Source organism: Anopheles ziemanni, chromosome 2 (genome assembly GCF_943734765.1).
Source record: "Anopheles ziemanni chromosome 2, idAnoZiCoDA_A2_x.2, whole genome shotgun sequence".
In the NCBI taxonomy this organism is placed as follows: Eukaryota; Metazoa; Arthropoda; class Insecta; order Diptera; family Culicidae; genus Anopheles; species Anopheles ziemanni.
The window spans coordinates 1,142,465-1,164,015 of NC_080705.1; the positions used below are offsets into that span (position 1 = coordinate 1,142,465).

Consider the following 21,551-nt stretch of genomic DNA (forward strand, 5'->3'; position numbering starts at 1 on the left):
TGTTTGTTCATCTATGAAAAAAACATAAATTAAAACATGCAAGGTGGGAGATTTCAAAACATAAAAGTTCATTGAATAATTTAAAACTTCTCTTCATAATTTGTAAGTCTTGCCTCATCGATTGCATGCCAAAAAATCGATTCCACCGCGTGGAGAGCGTGATAAAATGATAGCCTCAAATGGAAACCCTCGTAGAACATAACCTGCACGTCATGAGATGGGAACTTCTTACATACATAAGACTGGTAGCTTACCGATTACTCTCCCCCATCGTCGCAGAACTTACCTAAAGCTGATAATCAATAGGAATATCGACGATGGTGTAGCAATTGAAGTACAAAATTACTGAACTGAAAGAAAAACACAGCACATTGAGGGGTGAATGGAAAACAACCACCCCTGGAATGTGCCCGGGGGTGGCGATATACATTTCCTTCTTCCACAGGCCGATTGAAACGGATCCGGGTGATGGAAAACATTCCTCAAAAGTGTTCGGCTGTAGCTTTACGGGTGGGAGGAAGGAATAGATGAAGGATCAAATTTCTTTAATTGAGGAGTTGCTTGAGAATTCTTATCAGTAAATGGCGAAAACGGAAAAATCGCAATCCGAAGAAATAAAACACTTTGGAACAAACAAAATGCATCCAAGGCGTAGTCAATCAATAAAACTTTTGTAACAATATAACTACTGTGAAGCGGATTCACGGGTTTAGTTGGAAAGGAAGTAAATGCCAGGTAAAAATAGAGTAAACCTCTCCTCCCACCATCGAAAGGACGAAAACTACGCAAATGCGTACTTGCTGTTCGCCCGCCAATCAAACCACGTATCAAACTCCGCCAAGCTGTCCAACTAAGGTTCCTCCCAAAAACGGAAAAGGGATGTCAACCGAGCGACCCGGACTAGCAGCCCCTAAATTAGAGTCCGCTAATGAACAACACACACACAGTTGCCGTATGACTTTGTCCCTCCGTGGTTTCTTGCTGTGCTGTGGACGGTAAAGGAAGCGCGTTCATTAGTTTCATTTTCGTAACCGCCCGGCTGTCAGGACACTTCTTACTTACTATCGATCCCCAGGCGGGCGTCTAACGCGTAAGTACGCTTTCCCTTGGCAAGTGATATGGTAAAGACATATGCGATCGGGCGGGAAATGGAAAAAGGCATTAGCAGAGCCAGAAGCAAGGAATCGGAATTGCCGTTGTTCGCTGGTGAAAATGGAGGACGTAATTTGATATTGATAGGCCACTCAAACTGTCCAACGGGGCTGGACTACCGACCAACTGGGCCGCTCACAATCCGTATTATGAATAAATAATGATGAAAAAGGACGACCACGACTACAAATGCCGACGACGGCGGCGACGACGACGACAATGATGATGATGATGTCGTCAAATGAAGAACTTATAGGTCTTCTTTCCGCTTGCAGCATGTAACAACCCTCCATGTTGATATACTTTTCAGTTCACTCATTTACCGGAAAGGAACACTAATTGAACTTACATGTGCATAAGGATGATAATTTCGGGCGGAAGTAACATGTTCTTTTACGTCACTCGTTGCCCTGCAGTATCTACACTTAATCAAAGAGCTTAACAAAAACCAGTAAGAAAAAATGTCTGGTCGGTAATGCATAACCATAAAGACATGGAGGCTAGTTTTCCTTTCTTTATCAAGTTAATCCAATTGTGCGCCAATGACACGTTAAAGTAAATGCCAATCCCGCCAGGAGCCGCCATTGGGTGCCTTTAAAACATGAAACATATTTGGTAGGGCGAACGGTAGGAATAAAAAAAGGAACCGAAAGAAACCATCCAATTGAAGCAGAAACCTTGCCCAGGAAGTTAAGCCAAAATCCTGATGCACCGACCTAAACTAAAACAACCTCGATTGATGAGTTTCCCTCGAATGATAAGTCGGTATTGTTCCCCCAGCTCAACATACCAGCACAAGAGTGGATGAAGTGGACGTATGGCAAGGACGTACAATTCGATCCGATTAAAAGTACGACCCTAGGAAGAAGTCCTTGTATATGGATTCATTTAGTCCGCCTTGGACTGTGGTCTCCGCCTGCCGACACTCTCCCCCGAAGCAAATGATAATAATTAATTTCATAAATAACGAATCGATATCAGTGTTTAATAGGATTACTGTGTTACGATTCCCTTTGCCACCACCCCGCAGACGTCGATGTTGCGGCATTATCTGCTCCAAACCTCGACCTGGATCGATTTATGTTTCTTTCTTTTTTACCATCGCGAGATTATCGTAAACGAAACGACTGCACGTTGGTATTGGTTTACAGTTCATTTCGATCTGTTTTCTGTTGCAGTCTGGGCGGAAAAGTCGAAGGGAGTGGTAGGACGTCCTCGGTCGCCACACTTTGTAGTAAGTTTATCAGTCGCACATTCGCACCAGCCAGTATCTTGTCTGCTAAACAATCCTCACACTCCCGCTCAACGGTACAAACAACCCGGGGGAAAAAAAACAATGTTTGGAAAAGCTGCCAAGATGTACAGATTCACAGACGGGTATCAGATATGATAGCAAACGCACTCTAATTAGGGTTGAAGAAGGCAAGAGAAATGATGCCGCAAAAAATATCTGCCCTTAAGCTGTTTTGATACATTCCTTTTTTCTCTCACCATTTCAGCGCTGTATTGTTCTAGCCCTATATTACATTAATGAGGGATTTTACTGAGAAAATAGCTCCTTCCTATGGTTGAAGCAATTCATTAGTTTAGTCTTTCTTTCCACTTTGCATTTTGGTACCACTTGGAACCGTACTTTTCGATTCGCGGACGCGTAAATGGTCGGTTATTATCGCATGCAACACTCAGTTTGTAGATTATACTAAAACTATGTAACGAGATCGACTTTTGGATGTGGATTGTTGAAATGGGAATTGGATATTACAATCGAGATCTTTTTTATAACGTCTTTAACCGTCACCCTTGGACCTAAATTATGAATTTAGGCTTGAGATTCCCCCGTTGTTTTGTTAAACATGTTGCCATTTTATTCACAGCTGCTCAAACCATTTTCCCTGAAGTTCTTTTTATGCTGTTTATCAAGATAATTTTCTTAACTGTAACATTCCATCGGATTTTACTTTTCAAAACGGCAGAAACCACGTGCTACCTGCCACGTACCGAAGGATAATCAATAAAACGAAAAAATTGACTTAAATGACGTCTTTGTTTCCATAATACAAGATTATATTTTTTCTGAAAAATAAAGCCAATGTAGGAAAGTATTTTGTATTATAATGTATTAAGCTATAAATAAATAAAACTTTTCGAAATGGAATGGAATCGATTAAATGTTTCGTCGAAAAAGTCGAGAAACAAACAACCAAGGTTACTGGAACCGTTCTATTAACCTTGCAAACAATAACAAAAACGATTTGTTGACAGGCGACTGTCAAACACGTTTAAACTAAAAACACGTGCCGCGCCGGTGTTTAAGGTTGCAAAAGTGATTTGTTCTTTAGTTTTGGATAAAAATCGTGGTAAAAATGAAGCAACTTCCTGAGCTCACCAATTTACGACCAAAGTACAAGCAAATACCGGAGAAGCAGAATGAGGTATGGCAGGAAAACGTTATCTACTATGGCGAAAACTCAAGCATTCCGACCAACCCCATAGATCCTGGCGAACCTGGGACGTCCGCACATTGATTCGTTCAACTACATGCTGCGGGAGGGCATCGAGGACATGCTCCACCGGCTGGAACCATTGAATTTTGAAATGCCCAACCAAAACCGTATCAAACTAAGTGTTGCCGACATTACCATCGCCAACCCAACCGTGCCTACGAGCTTGGTGGAAGCGCAGGAGAAGCGTGTGTTCCCATCCGAATGCCGCCAGAAAGGGGACCTGTACGGGGGGATGTGTACGATCACGCTCGATTGGGAAGTGGATGGTATCCAACAACCGTCAGTGACGCGTGAAATGGGCCGAATTCCGATCATGCTGCGCTCGGACGCGTGCAATCTGAAGGGTCTTTCGCCAGCGGAGCTGACCGAACGCGGTGAGCACGCGGACGAATGGGGAGGTTACTTCTTGGTTGGTGGCAATGAGAAGTTAGTGCGCATGCTGATTGCGACACGCCGCAATTATCCCGTCGCCATGAATCGAAATGGTTGGAAGAATCGTGGAAAGGATTTCAGTACTACGGGCATTATGATTCGTTGCGTTAGAGAGGATCAACAGTCAACGGTAAACAACGACAGGGATGCTGGACGCCTGGATGAATCTCACTACTAATTCGTGTTCTCCATCTCTTGCTTTTTGCAGAACAATGTTCTTCACTACGTTCAAAATGGTACGGCAAAACTGATGATAACCATAAGAAAATCGCTCAATTTTATACCGATCATGTTACTACTGAAAAGCCTCACCAACTACACAGACAATACTATCTACCGGAAACTAATCACCGGTTACGAGGACGATCAATACTACAAGAGGTTTGTCCGCGGAATATTTGAAGGCGTGAGGAATGTACATGAATACCCCCTGTTTCTGTTGCATTACTTTCAGGTGCATTATGACAATGCTGCGAGATTTGCACGCCGAAAACCTTCACAACGGGCAGCAGTGCAAGCAGTTCTTGGGCTCGTTGTTCCGCTACCGACTAGGACTGGGCAACATGCCCAAGTGGTACTCGGACGAACAGGCGGGCGACTATCTGCTCAAACAGGTTTTGCTTATCCATCTGACCAACAATGAGGATAAATTCAACCTGCTGGTGCTTATGATGCAAAAGCTGTTCGTCGTGGTGCAGGGCAAGGCCCACGTGGAATCGGTCGACCACATAATGATGCAAGAGCTCTTTCTCGGTGGATACATGTACCAGCAGCTTTTGCGCGAATTGTGCATTTCAATGCTGTTTAATGTCCGTCAAAACCTACTCAAACTGTGTCCCGATCAAGACTCGCTCACTGTGACCTCTCATGAAGTGATGCAGTCTTTGAAGAATGTGTCCGGATTTCAAGCACCCTTCGTGCACTTCTTGTCCACAGGAAACCTTACCAAAGCTGTCGAGATGGGCGTAATGCAGGATTCCGGTCTGGTGATAATTGCGGAGAACATTAACCGCATGCGCTACATGTCGCACTTCCGGGCCGTCCATCGTGGCTCGTTTTTCTTGACGATGCGAACCACCGAGGCGCGCCAGCTTACGCCGGATGCGTGGGGTTTCATCTGTCCTGTGCACACTCCCGACGGTACGCCTTGTGGGCTGCTAAATCATATGACTTCCGATTGTACCGTATCGGTAGTGCAGGATCCGGATAAGGTGAAAAACATCGAGAAACACCTGGTATTGCTCGGTATGCAGCCGATCGAGTTCGTCGGTGAACCTGCCCTTGGAACCAGCTTGCCCATGCGAGAATCCTATACGGTGCTGCTGGAGGGCAAAGTACTTGGAATGCTTCCACGGGCCACCGCTAGCCAAGTGGTGCAAAAGTTACGCTTGCTGAAGATCGATGGTGTCATCCCGAAGACGACCGAGATCGTGTTCGTGCCGGCTCGGGTAGGTGGCCAATTTCCGGGCATTTTCCTGTTTGTGGGTCCGTCCCGCATGATGCGCCCGGTAAAAAATCTTACCTACAATCGCATCGAACTGATCGGCACGTTCGAGCAGGTGTACCTTGACATTTGCATCACACCGGATGAAGCCTACCCGAACCTTACGACGCACATGGAACTATCGAAGACAGCTTTCCTGAGCAACCTGGCGCAGCTGATTCCGATGCCGGACTGCAACCAGTCGCCGCGTAACATGTACCAGTGTCAGATGGGCAAGCAAACGATGGGCACGCCGTGCCAGAACTGGGCCAAGCAGTGCATCGCCAAGATGTATCGACTGCAAACACCTGCGACACCCTTGTTCCGCCCGGTGCACTACGACAACATGGACATGGACAACTTCGCCATGGGCACGAACGCCATCGTGGCCGTCGTTTCGTACACCGGGTACGACATGGAAGATGCCATGATTATCAACAAGTCGGCGGAAGAGCGTGGCTTCGCGGCCGGAACCGTCTACAAGCACGAAAAAGTGGAACTCACGGACGAGAGCTTTTTCGCGCGCGATCCGCGTGACCCCAGCCTGGCGATATCGCTGGACAACGATGGGATGCCGTTCCAGGGCGCTGAACTCACCGTCGGTACACCCATGTACTGCTACTTCAACGGAAACGACCACCAGTACCACGTGGTGAAGTACAAGTCGTCCGAGAACGGCATCGTGGACAACGTAAAGCTGGGATCGCCGATCGACACGGTAAGGAGTGGGAAGCTTAACTACAGCGAGGTCAAAAAGCTGTGCATCATCACTTATCGCATCTCTCGCAATCCGAACGTTGGCGACAAGTTCGCCTCCCGTGCCGGTCAGAAGGGAATCTGCTCGCAAAAATGGCCCGCCATCGACCTCCCGTTCACCGAGTCGGGCATGATTCCGGACATCATCTTCAACCCACACGGCTTCCCGTCGCGTATGACCATCGCGATGATGATCGAAACGATGGCCGGAAAAACGGCCGCCTGCCACGGCTTGGTGCACGATGCCACGCCGTTTCGCTTCAACGAGGATAACACCGCCATCGACTATTTCGGGCGGCTGCTCGAATCGTCCGGCTACAACTACTACGGCACGGAGCGGATGTACAGCGGTGTCGATGGGCGCGAGATGAAGGCGGACATTTTCTTCGGCGTCGTGCATTACCAGCGTTTGCGTCACATGGTCAGCGATAAGTGGCAGGTGCGCTCGACCGGCCCGATCGATCAGTTGACGCAGCAACCGAACAAGGGTCGATCCCGTGGAGGTGGCGTTCGCTTCGGGGAGATGGAACGCGACGGGCTACTGTCGCACGGAGCCTCTTTTCTGTTGCAAGACCGGCTGTTTCATGGGTCGGACAAGGTGACGGTACTGGTTTGCCGTCGCTGCGGGACACTGGTTGGCCCGATCGATACCGTCACCAAGCGGTTGGCGAGCAGCTTGAACGAGTTCCAGCACACACCCGCCACCTGCAGGCTCTGTCAGGACGATAAAGAAATTGGCCACCTGGAAATCCCATACATCTTCAAATTTCTCGTGTCGCAACTCTCGTCGATGAACATCAACGTTAAGCTTCAATGTTCTTTTCCCGATTTGTAACCCCAGCGTTTTAATTCGTAAGAAATTTATCCATTAAGATGTTCGTTAATGATCGAAACGAATACAAGTAAACGTTCTGTACCGTGGTTGTTCATGGACAAATCAATTCGTTTTCAATAACATGTGTATATTTTCAATATATTACTTTTCACTTCCATTCATGTACTTCCTCATCTCCACTGCTGCTACTGTATGGATTTTTATCGTATTTTATCCGCTTTATCTGAATTAATATTTCTTAATGTTTTCGATTATTTACCCCTTTTTTGCTGTGGCGGATTTATCTTCCTTTTCCTCCTGTGTACACACGCCAGAGCTCAGTGTAAAACACTTTCCAACAGCGTTGCTTTTTGATACATTTACTTCAGCGTTATGTTATGTTTTTACTCTGGTCCAACACCGCGCACAACATAACGGTCGGCGCAGATGGAGAAGAATGCCCTCTTTCATGGCGTGTAGTTTTCCTCTGTCCTCTGCATGACGCTCAACGCATTACACATGGTCAGGTCTCTAAGCTCCTCTAGTTACGCTCGCGTCGACAATTGCTTTTTATGCGCCATTTGTTCAGAGCTTGTTTCTACAAATTTCCCAGTTCCTCAATTTTGGAATGTGATCGCCAATGTGTTGTTCCATGAGTCTATCGCTAAGCTAAATATACTATCTTTTTTCTTTTCGTAGTGTGTAGACTAGCAATATTAACCAGAAATTTGGGAAAGAAAATGGATGTACAAGTATTTCGCGTGCTCCACAATACCATTCTGATACGAGCCTGCACTTTGTCTCACTTTTATCAGAAGAAATCAAGCAATGTTTACGTAGCTAACGGTGTGTGTGTACGTTGAGAACTATGTGCATCGAAGCGAAGCATGAAAATGAGCTCTTTTTCTATACTTGTAACAAATTACTCTACTTTGACAAATTTGTAAGGATTCTGCTTGGCTTGTGATTCATTATGCCTGTTCTTTTTCTTTTTAAATACAACTTTCTACAATGTACACTTTACTTAATAAGTATATGTATAGTTTGCAACGATTAAAACATAATATTCATGTCTCCTTTATGGACCAAAAAAAAAAAACAAAACGAAACTTCTAATTTACTCTCAAGCACATCGCTCTTTCCAATGGTTCCACTTCCCATTCTTTTTCCATCGATAAGTTTATTGCACGGTCATCATCTGTCCGTCTCTTGACCAACATCCACGTGGTGCCATTCAATAGCAATTCAAACTAATCCCATACCGGAAGAGAGGAGGATTCAACAGCCAAAAGCAACCGAAAGCATACAAATTTGTATATAAAGAGCATACTTGTAATGATGAATGCGATCGTGAGAATTATTTGTGCATCTCATCTACCGCCAAGTTCTGTTTTCGCTCGACGATCATAGATACTGGTCTTTACTTTGTGTGTATTTGGTTGCTGCGCGTGTTTTGTGTTCGTTACTTCCGTTTTAGCAGCTAGAAATAGAACACTGTGCTGTCTTGTGATAAGAACTTGTTCCGTCGTCATGCACATGCGTTCCTGCTATCCATGCGCGATTTATGGTCAGCTTGTAAATCATAACTTTATGCCCAGACACACATACACACAAGCGTACGCAATATCAGAAGCAATTTCGTGCTTCACACTTCAGCTTCAAACGCGTTGAAAGTGTCTTATTTCCCACGCGATCTTACTCCAATCTCGTTGTCACAGTTTAGTCTCGTCTACAATACAATATTGTGGCATTTTATATATGTATATATATACTCCATTCCATTCCATTTAATGTTTGTATGTAAAGTTTAATATAATCTATGTATTACCTTTGTCATTTCTTCGCCCGCTACACGGTGAATGAGATTACTTCTGATTCCACAAATACGTTTTCCCTCTTCCACACAATACTTCCACCAAATGCAGGGGAAAACATAATCCAGACCGTGCCACGAGGTGTTTCAGACTCGTGGATTTCCATCCAGCATATTGTGTCTTATTACAATTAACTTCGATTTCTGCTTGTTTTTAAGATTAGAGTGAAATATTATGTTTTTGCGTTTACAGCTCTCTTTGCGTAGCCTTGCTTTCATCCTATCGTTGTTTGATCATAAATTTCTATGTTGGTCGAATAACGTTTTCATCGGACCCTTCGGACAATTGCACGAAGCCTAAACAACAATTATCGCTACGATGGGACGGGGGTGAACACAAACATGAGTCCGCCCCAAGTGCATTCTATCCGAAGCTCTCCAATCTGTTCCTCGTACGCACATTTTATGCGTACCAGATCCAAATTTTTCTACCTTTTTGTGTTGCGAGATGCGGCTCACGATAATCAGATCCAGCAAAGTCTGCAGGATGAATATCCTTTTTCAATTCAAATTTAACTAGAGCCTTCTAGGACAAACTTAACTCAATGTGTGTGGATAGGTTCCTCCCGATGATTAGAGTTTTTGCAAAGAATCAATCATTGCTTACCTGACACATGGGTTCATATTTTCGACACAGAATGTCCCACACCTCGTACCGGCTAGGCTATATGTAGGTAGTTTCGCGCTGCGATACGACATCAATATTTCGTGTTTTCTCTAAAGCCAATTTTCCTTTCCTTGTTCCTTGTGTTATTTTGCTATGTAAAATAGTTTGTCGCGTTGCGATGGATGCACCAATTGCTGCTAGTTTAGAACTGATCCACCAAAAGCTCGCATATCTCCTGCGTCACCGCCTCGAGGCTCGACCGGATAGTCAAGCGGAACATCTGCGAAAAGAGGGGAAAAGGGTCCAGGATTAACAATCGGCTGTGCCCAAAAGATTGGACCTAAAGATACACTTGTCTACCTGTGCTTGCTTGTTCGGTTCCAGACGCATCAAACAGCCAACCTTGTGTGCCTGCGTGTGTATGATGCCGGCGCAAACCATGTTATCCGGATTCGGATCGATGCTGTCGAGCAGCTGCATTCCAAAACCTGTCAGTTTATTGCGCGCCCCGGGAAGATCAAGTGGTTGCTGGGCCTTAAACACACGCTGTGCCCTTTGTTGCTCCCTGCAAAATAAATTGTACCATGTGAGACATTTTTCCTTTTTCATACAAATACCAATTCCGCATAGTACATACCCTCCGAGATTCCTCCATCGGGCAAAGAACGACTCGGCATTCATTTCGGTCGGCTCGAAGAACTTGTTGACTGTCAGTGGAAGATTGACCGTAATTTTTTGCACCGCACCGCCGTTCACGCGGAACGAAATGATAATGGACGGTGCACCAACGTAGTGGTCAATGCATTCCGCCGTGAGGAGCTGCTGAATCTGGGCACCAGCCTCGAGTGTCGGTTCGACAGCCTTAATCTGTACGTTCAGCTTCAGCGCATCCTCCGCGGACCACTGCAGCGTGGGGACAAAGTTTTGCAACGCGGTTTGCGTCTTGTTGCCATAGTACAGACCCAAGCGGCCCAGATTCTGCCGGAATTCGCTCTTCACGCCAATCTGCAACAAATCGTTCTCAAACAGAACACCATTGTTTTTGAAAACGAACCTAAAACGAAGCAAGCATTGTTACTTAGTAACGACCATAGAAGACCAGTGGTGTTGGTACATACTTTTTGGAATTGTTAACCACGTTGCTGTTTCCGTTGGCTGTGCTGTAGATATCGCCAAGCACGTCGATCAGTGTGCCAGATTGACTGGCCGGTGGAGTGCTCAGTCCAAGTAGGTCCGAGCTTGCGTTGGCATTATTCGAACTGCAAGAATAAAAGAACCAAAGTTTGATATAAAAAAAAACTCCCTTGTGGGAAGAGAAAAGACGTCACCTACCTTGATGTGTGATTATTTTGAGCATTATTAGTGTGAGCATGGCTGTTCGGTACTGGGCTCTTATTGTCACGAATTTCCGCATTCTCCGGCACCCGGCCCGGTTTCTTTTTCTTCAGTACGGCCAAAATCGAGCTTTCGCGCTCCGGGAACGATGGCATCTCTTCCAGCACGGTGGCGAGCACATCGGTCGAGGCCACGATACTGAGCTGCAGATACTCGCTCGCGCGTTGCTGCAGTTCTGCGTCCGCCGATCGGAGATTACTATGCTGCCGGAACACGTCCTGAATGGTGCCGCGAATCTCCGGGAACAGGTTGATGAACTTGATGTACGTCGAGAGCAGCAGAGCGCGTGTCATCGACGAGCAGAGGTGGTACTTGGAGTGGAGCAGTTTAAACTGCACCATCGGGGCGGAACGTGAATCGCCCGCAATCAAGTTACCGAACTCGCCCAAAATGTATCCACCAACCTTGACCATGTTCTCGTGGCATGCCGGTGCCTGCAGAGCTTCGAACACGGTCTTGGCAGCGTACCCTTGCACCTCCTCCCGATTGATGACGATCTGGATGACGCGATACCAGACCTCCTCCGACACGTAGTCGCCCGCAATTCGGATCAAGTTCAGAATGACGTCCACATACCAGGTGTAGTCGGTGGCGTACTTCTCCGCCAAGATGGCCACCTTCAGCACCATCTCCTCGCGGATCGAATAGTCGGCAGTTTCCAGATAGTTCAGCATCTCCTGCACGATCTCTTCCGCGTTCGTGCGATCGCACATGGCATACAGCAAATCGACCGCCTGCTGGCGCACGGACACGTCCTTCTCCATCTTCATCGATAGGATCACGACCTCCTGATGTTTCTTCACCGCCTCGTGCGAGAATTCGGACGTTGCCAGATGGCACATGGATTCCAGCGCAAGATAGCGCAGGTTTGTCTCGCGATTGCTCAGGAACTGGCCAAGCTGGTTGCAGGCGCGTACCAACAGGCTCGCCTCACTATCGTTATGGATGATCAGATTGATTGCCTCAAATAGGACCGCATTCTTTGCGTTGGAGTGCTGCACCTTCTTGCTCTTCGGCGGCTCCTGCGCCTTGTTCAGGATCGTCTCCAGACACTCGTTCAGCCGTCCCCGCACGCCCGGATCCTCCGTCGGTGGGTTGTAGTTCTGCAGCAGGCGAAGCAGCTTCACGGACAGCCACGGCGCCGGTACGAAGTAGTACGTGTAGTCTTGCAAGTCGGTATAGGAAGCGGTTACGATGCGCGACAGGCGCGACACCGCCAAACTCACGCATCCCTTGTACTCCTCCGGGTTCTTCTTCACAAGCGCATCGATCAGACTGGTCGCGGCCGTTACGACACCCATGTGTTGGTCGTTCAGAAGATGAATAATCCGGCTGGTCCACTCGCCGCCGGGAATGATGTCCGGACAGGTACGGAACAAACGCAACAGGCATAGGGCCGCTGACTGCTTCACCACGTCCATCGTGTCACCGGACACGAGCAGCTTCGGAATTTCGTTCGAGAACGCCTCGGCCATATCGCGACTGCCGATGTTGGCGATACATTGCAGCGCCAGATTCACGTGGATCGGATTACGCGACTGCAGATCGTTTTTGATGCTTTGGATGATTAGTTTGATCAAATCACTGTTCGTGTTCACCAGCACCGAGATAAACAGGTAACCCTGGACAAAAGATAAGCAAAATAGGTCAAATTTTGTTCCTCTAGACATCAAATGCAAAACAAAACAAAACTTACAATCTGTTTCTCCGAGTATTTGTTGGAAGAGAGTAAGTTGACCGCCTCCATGTGACCAAAGTCGATGTCATGGCCAAGCAGAAAGATAAACAGCAGCTTACAGACGTACTTCTTCTTCTGGTATCCGTCCAGCGTTTTGTCACCTTTGAATTTGCTTCGAATGTTCGCCAACTCCTTGTTGATGCGTTTGATCTCTGCCTCTTTGCTTTTACCTGCAAACGGTGAAGTACGGCGTTTGAAGGAGTGAGTCATAGAAAGCATCCTTTTTTGGACAATAACGGGACATTGATGTCACCCGCAACAGACTTACAGTTCCTGATGTCCGATATAAACACCGCCAGACCGCGCATTCCATCTCCTCGTACTGGAGCCATCTTGAAAACTTCTTTTCTTCAAGCGGCTGCCTACTCGGTTATTTTATTCTACTGCGTGATAAAACAATCACTCTTTTGTATTTCACCGGAAACGAGACTTCGTTCCTCGTCTCGTCCGTCCGTCGCAAGCGGATGATTGAAGAGTTATCCGATATCTTCTGCCTACAACCAACTGCAGCTAAAATACGTAGGTTCGTAGATACACCAAACAATTTTCATCTGTAAAATAAAAGCACGAACAAGTCAGGATTCCGATGATCTTTGCCCTTTCCACTACACATAGTTTTTTTTTTTCTTTTTGGAGAAAGCTTGCCATTCCCATGAGGCGAAAAATTATGCAAGTTTAAGGGAGGGACACTTTCTCCGAACATCTTTTAATTCTCGGTAGCAGACACCACTAGAAGCGTACAGTAAAATCGCTGCAGTTACGTTCTATCACTTTCCATCGTGCTCTCATCACTTTCTTCGCCTCAATCGTCTCTCGTTAATTCTAGCGACGATGCAGTTAACGAGCTCTAGTAGTACGAGAAGAATTTAATTCAATTATCTGATAACAATAACACACTGTACCAAGCACTCTGCCGCTGGCCACGGGAGGAACGTGGCGTTCGGAAACTGTACGGCAACGATAGCAGTCAGCGGACGCTGAGCAGATAATAAACGAAGAAAAAGTACCGAGATTGTCTCCTCCCAGCAGCATCATACGGATGCCCCATGGAACTTTGCCGATGCAAATTATGATGCGCTATGCCTACACATCAAAGCTATCGTCACTCCATTTCAATCGTTCGCAATGCAATTGACGCCCAGAAAATAATCTCCGTTACTTCCACCGTTCACGGGACAGATTTCTGACCACCGCCGCCGCCGCCCCACTTCTGTGATGTGGTGCACTTTCGGAGGGCGTCCCTACGTTTAATCGCAGCGATTATGAGGTGGACAAACTTACCAAAAACGCCCCGAAACAACGCCCGTACCGCCGAACGTGATAATTATACTATGCTTTCCGGCACACTACACACCGCGACGACAAGTTTTGATTGCCGACTTTCCTTACGCAAATCGTTTTCCTTCCTTCCGGATTGTGAGGATATAAAATCGATCGATTTTCCCTGAAGCAGTGACGAGAGATTCCTTCTCACGATGGATAGAGCAGAGGTTGTGCTATACTAGCAGTTGTCAAGCAGTTGTCAATGGTGCTGTCAAAGTGAATAGAATTGTCAAAATTTGTTGCAAATTTTTTAAAAAAGTTGTGGAGCACGAAGGTCCAGAATTACTAATTTCTACTTCACAATTCTTTTGATAATTAGGTGCAGAAATGTATACAAATAGCGTTAAATACTCTAAATAAGGATTTGCTTTTGTTTTTGCTAAAATCGTTCGAAGGTTTGTTACAATTTTCTTCTCGGAACTTATCAGCTCTCTATGATTCATCAATGTTTGAACACTTTGAGCCAACATAAATTTAACTTTTTTCCTTAAGCTTATAAAATAATTATAGATTTGTTGGTAACTTCTCGTACTTTGTAACATAAGATATCATTTGCATAAGAAATCAAATATCATGAGTTTGCAGAAGTGTTGCTAAGTACCACAAATTTCATGCCTGTGTCCAACCCTTTACCTCTTTCTTTCTATATTTGCACGCAAATGCATCAGCATAGAGTTTGGTTTCCGTGTTTTATTCAGCGTCACATCTCTGCCGTTGGTTTGTAGAGTTTTCTTTGATAGTGATAATACTACACGTTTGAAATCAGAACTGAACGAAAGTCGCAATCATTCAATCCGATGCGGACCATTTTCGATCGTAGTATCGAACAGGTCTGCTTTTTTCCGAGTTCGATCGATTTATAATCTTTCCCGGCGCTATGGTCGATCAAAACGAATTCGTCAAACTATGTTAACTCTAGCATAAAATAAATTAAATAGATTTACATAGTAATTGTCCTAATCGTGTGGGGGAAACTTCTATCCGGAGGATGCTGTGACGCCTAGATCGGTTACTCTGTCCAAATTTAAGGGTGGTACTATCGAATTTTTGGGAGTTTGGAAACAGCCTGCACTGTTACCATTGCTGTTTGTGTGTTTCTTTTAGCAGTGTTTTGGCTGAATCTAGGACACCATTTGAGGATCTAGGTTTACTTGGTGGCGGATTTCAGGTAGGCAATCAGATCGCCGCGCTCCGCTGGCTTCTTCAGACCGGCGAACACCATCTTCGTGCCTGGGATGTACTTCTTCGGGTTTTCCAGGTACTCGAACAGCGTATCCTCGTTCCAGGTGATTCCCTTCGCCTTGTTGGCATCGGTGTAGCTGAATCCGGGAGCCTGACCGGTCTTGCGGCCGAAGAGGCCATGCAGATTCGGTCCGACCTTGTGCTTACCGCCAGCCTCAACGGTATGGCACTGAGCGCATCGCTGAACGAACAGCTTCTTGCCCTTCTCAACATCACCCGCTGGGACGCCCATTATGATTGAAAAATGGATTTAGCTGTGAAGGATAAAACGATAAATAGAAGCGGATTAATCACGTGGGCACTGCATTTTCTAACATTATGCAACTGCATACGTCGATACACAATCAGGTGACATCGAAGGATTTGATTTTTATCATCCGATACCGTCCCTAAATCCCTCCAAAACCAATGGCAAGGTCACACAATCCCGTATTAGGATGCGACCTTCGATGTGATGTAATGTCCTTATTAAGTGATGTAATTTTTAGTGGACTATTTTTCTTGCCACCTTGGCGTTGATTATTTTCAAGGGCTTTAAAGGAGTTATCTCGATGGGCCCCATGGCAACACCATTTCACCACACGACAAAAAAACCCCTTCCATTGCCAAAGGTCTCACACAAAGCATTACGTAAGTTGCGAAAATCACCGCCCGTCCACGAAAACCCTCAACTAGGTCACTAGAGCGTGGGAAATGTGAATCTTGGCACTGCACTTTCTTCGGAATTTCCACCTAGCACGAATTCTACGAACGACCTCTGTACCTTTTACCCTGATGTTCCTTTTAGAGTTCTAGATACGCCAACCACGATGGCTTGAATGCTAATGGTTCCCTTGCGCGTGCAGCTTCGGCGTGAACCCCAGAAAAACCCACTAGACCAAATCAAAACAATCCGATTCCTTCCTTTTGCTTTCACGATCGACTGATTTTCTATAAATACATCTAATCTGGCGCACAGATACTTACGATAAACGCGGTTCGCCTAGAAAAACGCTCAACGAGCTTCACCAAAACGTGAGGTGTTATCGCCACGAAGTTCAAAGCAGCACAAAGCGCGGACTCGATCGATTCGTCGCGAATCGACACGTGCTTAAGCAGCCGTCGATGGTAGAGTTGGGTAATTGCGATCGAGATTTATGAAACTAAATTACTCTGACCAGTTAATCGCAGAATTATTTATATTCATTAATGATTCTTAAAAGAGTCATAAAGATTCGAGAATTTAAAAAAAATATCGTCAATGTTTACAGAATCGAGTATTTAAACCTTCATGATTCAATTTGAATGAATCATGCGAGAATGATTCATAGCCCACAACTCTAGTAGCTGTCAAATGCATTACTGAAAGATGTTTGACAAAACTTGCGGCGACTGACATTTGCAATGTAAATAAAAAAAAAGGTGTGGAAAAGGAGCACGAAAATTGATTCGGAAATTTGCAAAAGATATTCCACAGGATGAAAGTCACAAAAGAAAACTTGTCCGACATCAGGGAAGAGTACGAGAAGGCCCATCGGCTTATCGACGAAGAGAGTAAGAACGATCCAGCGACGGAACCATTTCGGTCGCATTACGCTGCCCGAGATGTTTTGCATGGTGCACTGCGGAAAGTGAAAACATTGGGCGAAGCATTGGAACCACAATCGGATGCAGCATCGATAGTGCGCTGCATACAAGCGAATATCATCAAGGATATTGCCAAGATAACCACCTTCGTCGAAGAACCGAATGGAGCGAGCCTGCTAAAGGAAGCTCTAGAGCTGATCGGCCAGGACATGGGCAAGGATGAGGCGATTAATGTGCACATCGAAATCCTTAACCAGCTAGGGATAATGGCATGCAATCATTCAAATTTTACCGAGTCGCTGGAATTTCTCGAAGAAGCCAAGAACACATACCTGTACGTGAAGGACGAGGACCGCAAACCGCTTACAATAGCAGACTTATTTGGTACCAAAGAGGAGGTGGAAAAGGGAAAAGGATGCAGGCTGTTGGAATCAAACCACACGCTTACGCTGTACTACTTGGCGCAGGTGTTTGGGTTTCTCGAGAAATTGGAAGATTCGGCACGGTATTGCCACATGACGCTCAAGCGCCAACTGGAATACAACGACTACGAGCACGTCGATTGGGCCCTGAATGCGGCCACATTGTCACAGTACTATTTTCCCATGAATTATCTCACCCAAGCACGGCATCTACTGGCCGCAAGTACGTTCATACTGAATAAGTACGAGACGGACGTGGTTGAAAAAATTACCAACCCGGACGAGCGAGCAGAGAAAGAGGAAACGCTGCGGTATCGAATGGCGGACATTGGCAGATGTTGGGGCAAGTATGGCTTGCATATATTGGTCACCTCGAAGGAGCGCCTCTGTACGAACGATGACGACGATGATGAGGACTGCGCTGATAAACCAAAGGAACCACCGCTGTCTCCGATCAAAAAGATCGACCGATTTGTTGGCCTAGACTTGGCCGTGTACGAGAGTCAGGTGACCGATGAATTTTGTCTCACATTCGACGACGCAAAGCTAGTCATGTTGAATTCCCTCTCGTGGCTCAATAAAGCGAAGGAGTACTTTACGCAGGAAACGGAAGCGTCCCAATATGCGAAAATTTTGCAAGATATTGCCTCACTCTACAGCTATCTGGCGTTCTTTGAGGAGGACGATGGAAATCAATGTAAGCTATACAAACGAAGTGCAGATCAGCTCGAGGAAATTGTTGAGCTACTGAACGCAACATATTATCAAACCATATGCAGGTACTTAACAACTACCCCACACTGTCGAAAGTGTTTTATGCTACCCATTTTCTGTTCTCTTTTCATTTCTAGGGAAGCTTGGTACCAACTGGGGTTAATCTATTCTAACATGCTGAACGTAAAGCTTTCGCAGCTGGACGAATTGCAGGCAAACGATCGCCCAACGCCACATGTACTGAACAAAATTAACAATCTGTGCGAGAAGAGCATCCGTAACTTTAAAAAGTTCATCGAATCCTACAAAGTCCCGCTTGATACGCTGGTGCTACCGGAGAAGATGGAAGCGGACGAAATGAAACCGATTCTGTACGCATTTTTCCACATCGGTCGGCTGTACTATCGCATCATTACGCCTGACAAGTTCGCAAAGTTGAGGAACACGACCGAGAGTCATTTCTACCATAGCCGATTCGTTGCCTGCTGCCAGGATGAACGTATGCAGTCGCACTTTGTGGAGGAACAGAGCGTTTGCAAGGAAATGATAAGTCTGCTACCGCTAAAAATTGAAAAGCTAAAGAGAGAAATAGCGGAAGGTTAAATTGCTTGAATTGCTGATTTATGTGCACGTGTCCTTTAAGCAAAATTAATTTATATTAGTAGTAGTGCTTAGTGTGTTAACAAAGCTTGCTTAAAACAGTCAACTAAATTAGCCCAAAATAGCGAGTGTAACTAGAAGTTGCTTTAGAACAATGCTATATGCTCTAATATCAATATTTCATTCCGTTCCGAACCTGCGCGTAGCGTTGAAACCACGGTGGAAACCAATTGAATACAATAAAATCAATTTAAATTCAAATCCAATAGTCCTGTAATTGATCTGTGGCGGTAGAAACGATTTGATGCCATCATCTCAGTATGTCGTCACGCGCAACGATCGATTGCGTTAGAGATCGATCAGCTGGAGCCGTGTACATGTATTTATAGAACACTTGTTTGCAAATGAGGTGAAGAAACCTGGACCTGGGGAGATTTTTCCCTCTCACACTCGCGGTGTGCGAAATGTTGCTGCGGAAAACCTGCACGTGATACGCAAGCGCGTCCCATGCTCCCTGCCAGGAAACCGAACGCAACATCAGGACCACGTCGGGACGGGTTTTGGTGGGTTTGTTTTCCTTTTCCCCGTGCAACTGTGCCGTTCATTCGCTGCCGTTGGCCACGACGAGACTAGTGCAACCGAGCCAATGTTAATGGTGGACCACGCGGCGGTCAGAACCTTGACCTCTCTCACTTTCTTATACGCGCCAGCTTGCGCGGGACAACCACACCGAGCGATTCTCGCGAACGAAACTTACGCCGCAATGCCCTAGAATTCTGGGGCAACCATAGAGCGGTCTCTCTTGCCCTATGCTTGCGTACGTTCGCGTTGTTTTGGCGTTCGTGTTGGCTCTTTGCTTATGAGGGTTGCGTTTGAATTTTCCATCGCATCAGCGTTAGTGCTTTAGTACGCTTCCTCGGCTACTGTGCTACTCTGGGCTAAACTTGAAGAAGGCCAAACAAAAAGAGCCCTTTCAAAGATACCCCACTTCCAACCGACCAAAGTGTAACAGTGTTTATCAATAGCAGATAGGGAAAACTATCATAGAATCGCAGTCCCTACTGCCACACGCTTCAAAGGCGAAATAGAAAAAATCGAGAGAAAACTGTCGTGGTTCAATTATCGAGTCTTATCTAAATAACAGCCACACGGTCCTCAAACAGCGGCCCTGCTGTGGTTACATAAGAGAGTGGAAGATTAGCGCCAACACAAAATACACAACATTCCCTATCGGATCGTCTACGGCGAAGCATTTCAGGTATGCTGGACGATGGTGTTGTTGTGTGCTCATTTTGAAAACAAATCATAAAGTGTTGCTTATTCTTGCCTTGTTACATGTTTTCAGAAACTTGTGCGCCACTGTGAAGGTATCTTCTGCGGTGAACGAAATCAACAAGCGAAAAACGGTGCATCAACGGAGGGAGAAATACTGATTGATTTTCCCGCTCCCTCTCCACGGGAAAACGGTTTTTATTTTCCTTTCAGTGTCCTTGCGTGTGGCTTACATAATCGAACGGAAGCAGTCCCTTGTCAGAGAGCGCAAAGATGACGTCGCCGAAAATATCCGCGGACAAGTCGGCCGACAGCAACGCCAACACGCCGAAGCACCAGCCGGAGAATGGCGCTAGTGGAAATGAGACGCCCGCAGGAGAAGCATCGAACGCCGAGGGGAGGGCTGGCGTGCAGGCGGTGGTGGCCGCAACCGTGCAGTCCATCCGGGAGAGAGGCTTCTACGGGTGCTTCAGCTTGTTGAAGGTCTTCCGTTTTGCCAACCTTATGATCAAGCAGGGCTGCTAAACAACCTGTGCTGCTCGGTCCCGATTTTCCCTCCACCTTTAGCTCCTATCAATTTTTAGTTTACGAAACATAGCATGTATTTACACACCTTACCCGCAAGGAAGTTTGTAGGTCTCCATTCTCCCGCTAAATGGCCGTTCGGAAGAAGGGTCGCTCCTTCCGCCACGCGGCAGTTCGTGCGTTTCGTGCACCACGCGGTTCCGTTTACGTACGAAGAACTAATTGAAGCCAATGAGTCCAGCTCCAAACCGAAAGGCAGTGGCCCTCGTGGCCAATTACGGAGTGTTGTGGGTTTGCCTTGCACGAACGGGCAGGCGGCAAAAGAGATCACGAAACGGAACTCTACTGTTATCATAGGAACACATATGAAGCATAGAACACAATATGCAGTTATTTATTACGCCATTACATCGTCGCCGTGTAGCCTACTACTTTAGTAAGTGATTAGAATAGGCCAAATTTGTTTCCACGTGTGACACGAACCGCAACTAAGGGAAGTAAAAGGTAACATAAACTACAGATACAAATAATAATGCATCCTGAGAAAACACTCAAAGTGTCACATAGAGAGAATAAAATTCTAGTAGTAAATGTGAAGTAACAATTGATTCTACCGGTATCGTCGTTTCGGTGAATGTTTGCAGTCTAACGTTTCCTGCTCCTCTACAACAAAATAACACCACGTTTGAGAATTTATTAAATTGTTATAAGCAATTCCTCTGAGGACTTCTAATGCGAAATAAAACAGAATATTGCATGTTTGAAAAACATACAGTTTTGGAACGCGCTGTGATGACCTGGACAATTCCCCAGGGGTTGCGTAGTAGGGTTCGTTGATTACTTCACTTTTTTTACTCCACTAAGAGTGGTCCACCATCGTGTTTGCGTGCGTTTAGGTCGTGATGAGGATGAGGGGAAGGGAACCTTTACGGCCCAATTTATAGTACGAGTTATGATTTATGTGTATCATTTCCATGCTTGCGATTCCCTCTCGCCGTAGTTCGTTTTGGCGTTTTAGCATTACTTTTTGCACTGGAAAGAAATATTTTCCGTCGGTTTCGATCGCGAATGATGGCACACGGGAGCATAGAGCATCGAGTCCACCGGAGTTATGATGGCGAGACAACAATGTG

At 46.0% G+C, this 21,551-nt stretch overlaps 4 protein-coding genes across 5 annotated transcripts; 2 read left to right on the forward strand and 2 right to left on the reverse strand.

Annotated features, from left to right (window-relative positions):
* The first annotated feature begins 3,454 nt into the window (after positions 1-3,454).
* LOC131294122 (DNA-directed RNA polymerase I subunit RPA2) lies at positions 3,455-7,167 on the forward strand. Its single transcript, XM_058322170.1, has 4 exons — positions 3,455-3,584; positions 3,646-4,218; positions 4,297-4,469; positions 4,543-7,167. Exons 1-4 carry the CDS (start codon positions 3,516-3,518, stop codon positions 7,160-7,162), a joined length of 3,435 nt encoding a protein of 1,144 aa, XP_058178153.1. The 5' UTR covers positions 3,455-3,515; the 3' UTR covers positions 7,163-7,167.
* Positions 7,168-8,312: 1,145 nt separating this feature from the next.
* Positions 8,313-14,164, reverse strand: LOC131281886 (AP-2 complex subunit alpha). The gene is made up of 8 exons (XM_058311248.1): positions 14,036-14,164; positions 13,023-13,305; positions 12,713-12,924; positions 10,954-12,638; positions 10,740-10,880; positions 10,259-10,675; positions 9,982-10,186; positions 8,313-9,901 (listed from the first exon to the last, which is right to left on the reverse strand). The coding sequence occupies exons 2-8, from the start codon at positions 13,084-13,086 to the stop codon at positions 9,824-9,826; spliced, it is 2,802 nt and encodes a 933-aa protein (XP_058167231.1). The 5' UTR covers positions 13,087-13,305; positions 14,036-14,164; the 3' UTR covers positions 8,313-9,823.
* Positions 14,165-14,752: 588 nt separating this feature from the next.
* On the reverse strand, positions 14,753-16,376 carry LOC131283002 (cytochrome c). 2 transcript variants are annotated; one of them, XM_058312597.1, is made up of 2 exons: positions 16,286-16,376; positions 14,753-15,573 (listed from the first exon to the last, which is right to left on the reverse strand). In XM_058312597.1, exon 2 carries the CDS (start codon positions 15,549-15,551, stop codon positions 15,225-15,227), a length of 327 nt encoding a protein of 108 aa, XP_058168580.1. In that variant the 5' UTR covers positions 15,552-15,573; positions 16,286-16,376; the 3' UTR covers positions 14,753-15,224. The 2 variants fall into 2 exon arrangements, with proteins under 2 accessions (XP_058168580.1, XP_058168657.1); XM_058312674.1 differs by lacking the exon at positions 16,286-16,376 and adding an exon at positions 16,083-16,143.
* A 360-nt stretch (positions 16,377-16,736) lies between these two features.
* Positions 16,737-18,871, forward strand: LOC131287012 (KIF-binding protein). Its single transcript, XM_058316029.1, has 2 exons — positions 16,737-18,086; positions 18,159-18,871. Exons 1-2 carry the CDS (start codon positions 16,777-16,779, stop codon positions 18,622-18,624), a joined length of 1,776 nt encoding a protein of 591 aa, XP_058172012.1. The 5' UTR covers positions 16,737-16,776; the 3' UTR covers positions 18,625-18,871.
* Positions 18,872-21,551: the final 2,680 nt, after the last annotated feature.

Bases quoted from the DNA above. Each gene is read 5' to 3' on its own strand.
- LOC131281886 (XM_058311248.1), bottom strand. From the start codon at position 13,086: ATGGCTCCAGTACGAGGAGATGGAATGCGCGGTCTGGCGGTGTTTATA. The intron at 10,676-10,739 runs GTATGTACCAAC...GCTTCGTTTTAG, and splicing joins GTGGTTAACAATTCCAAAAA to GTTCGTTTTCAAAAACAATG. The intron at 9,902-9,981 runs GTAGACAAGTGT...CTCTTTTCGCAG, and splicing joins AACCGAACAAGCAAGCACAG to ATGTTCCGCTTGACTATCCG.
- LOC131283002 (XM_058312597.1), bottom strand. From the start codon at position 15,551: ATGGGCGTCCCAGCGGGTGATGTTGAGAAGGGCAAGAAGCTGTTCGTT.
- LOC131287012 (XM_058316029.1), top strand. From the start codon at position 16,777: ATGAAAGTCACAAAAGAAAACTTGTCCGACATCAGGGAAGAGTACGAG. The intron at 18,087-18,158 runs GTACTTAACAAC...TTTCATTTCTAG, and splicing joins TATTATCAAACCATATGCAG to GGAAGCTTGGTACCAACTGG.
- LOC131294122 (XM_058322170.1), top strand. From the start codon at position 3,516: ATGAAGCAACTTCCTGAGCTCACCAATTTACGACCAAAGTACAAGCAA. The intron at 3,585-3,645 runs GTATGGCAGGAA...CCAACCCCATAG, and splicing joins TACCGGAGAAGCAGAATGAG to ATCCTGGCGAACCTGGGACG. The intron at 4,219-4,296 runs GTAAACAACGAC...TGCTTTTTGCAG, and splicing joins GAGAGGATCAACAGTCAACG to AACAATGTTCTTCACTACGT.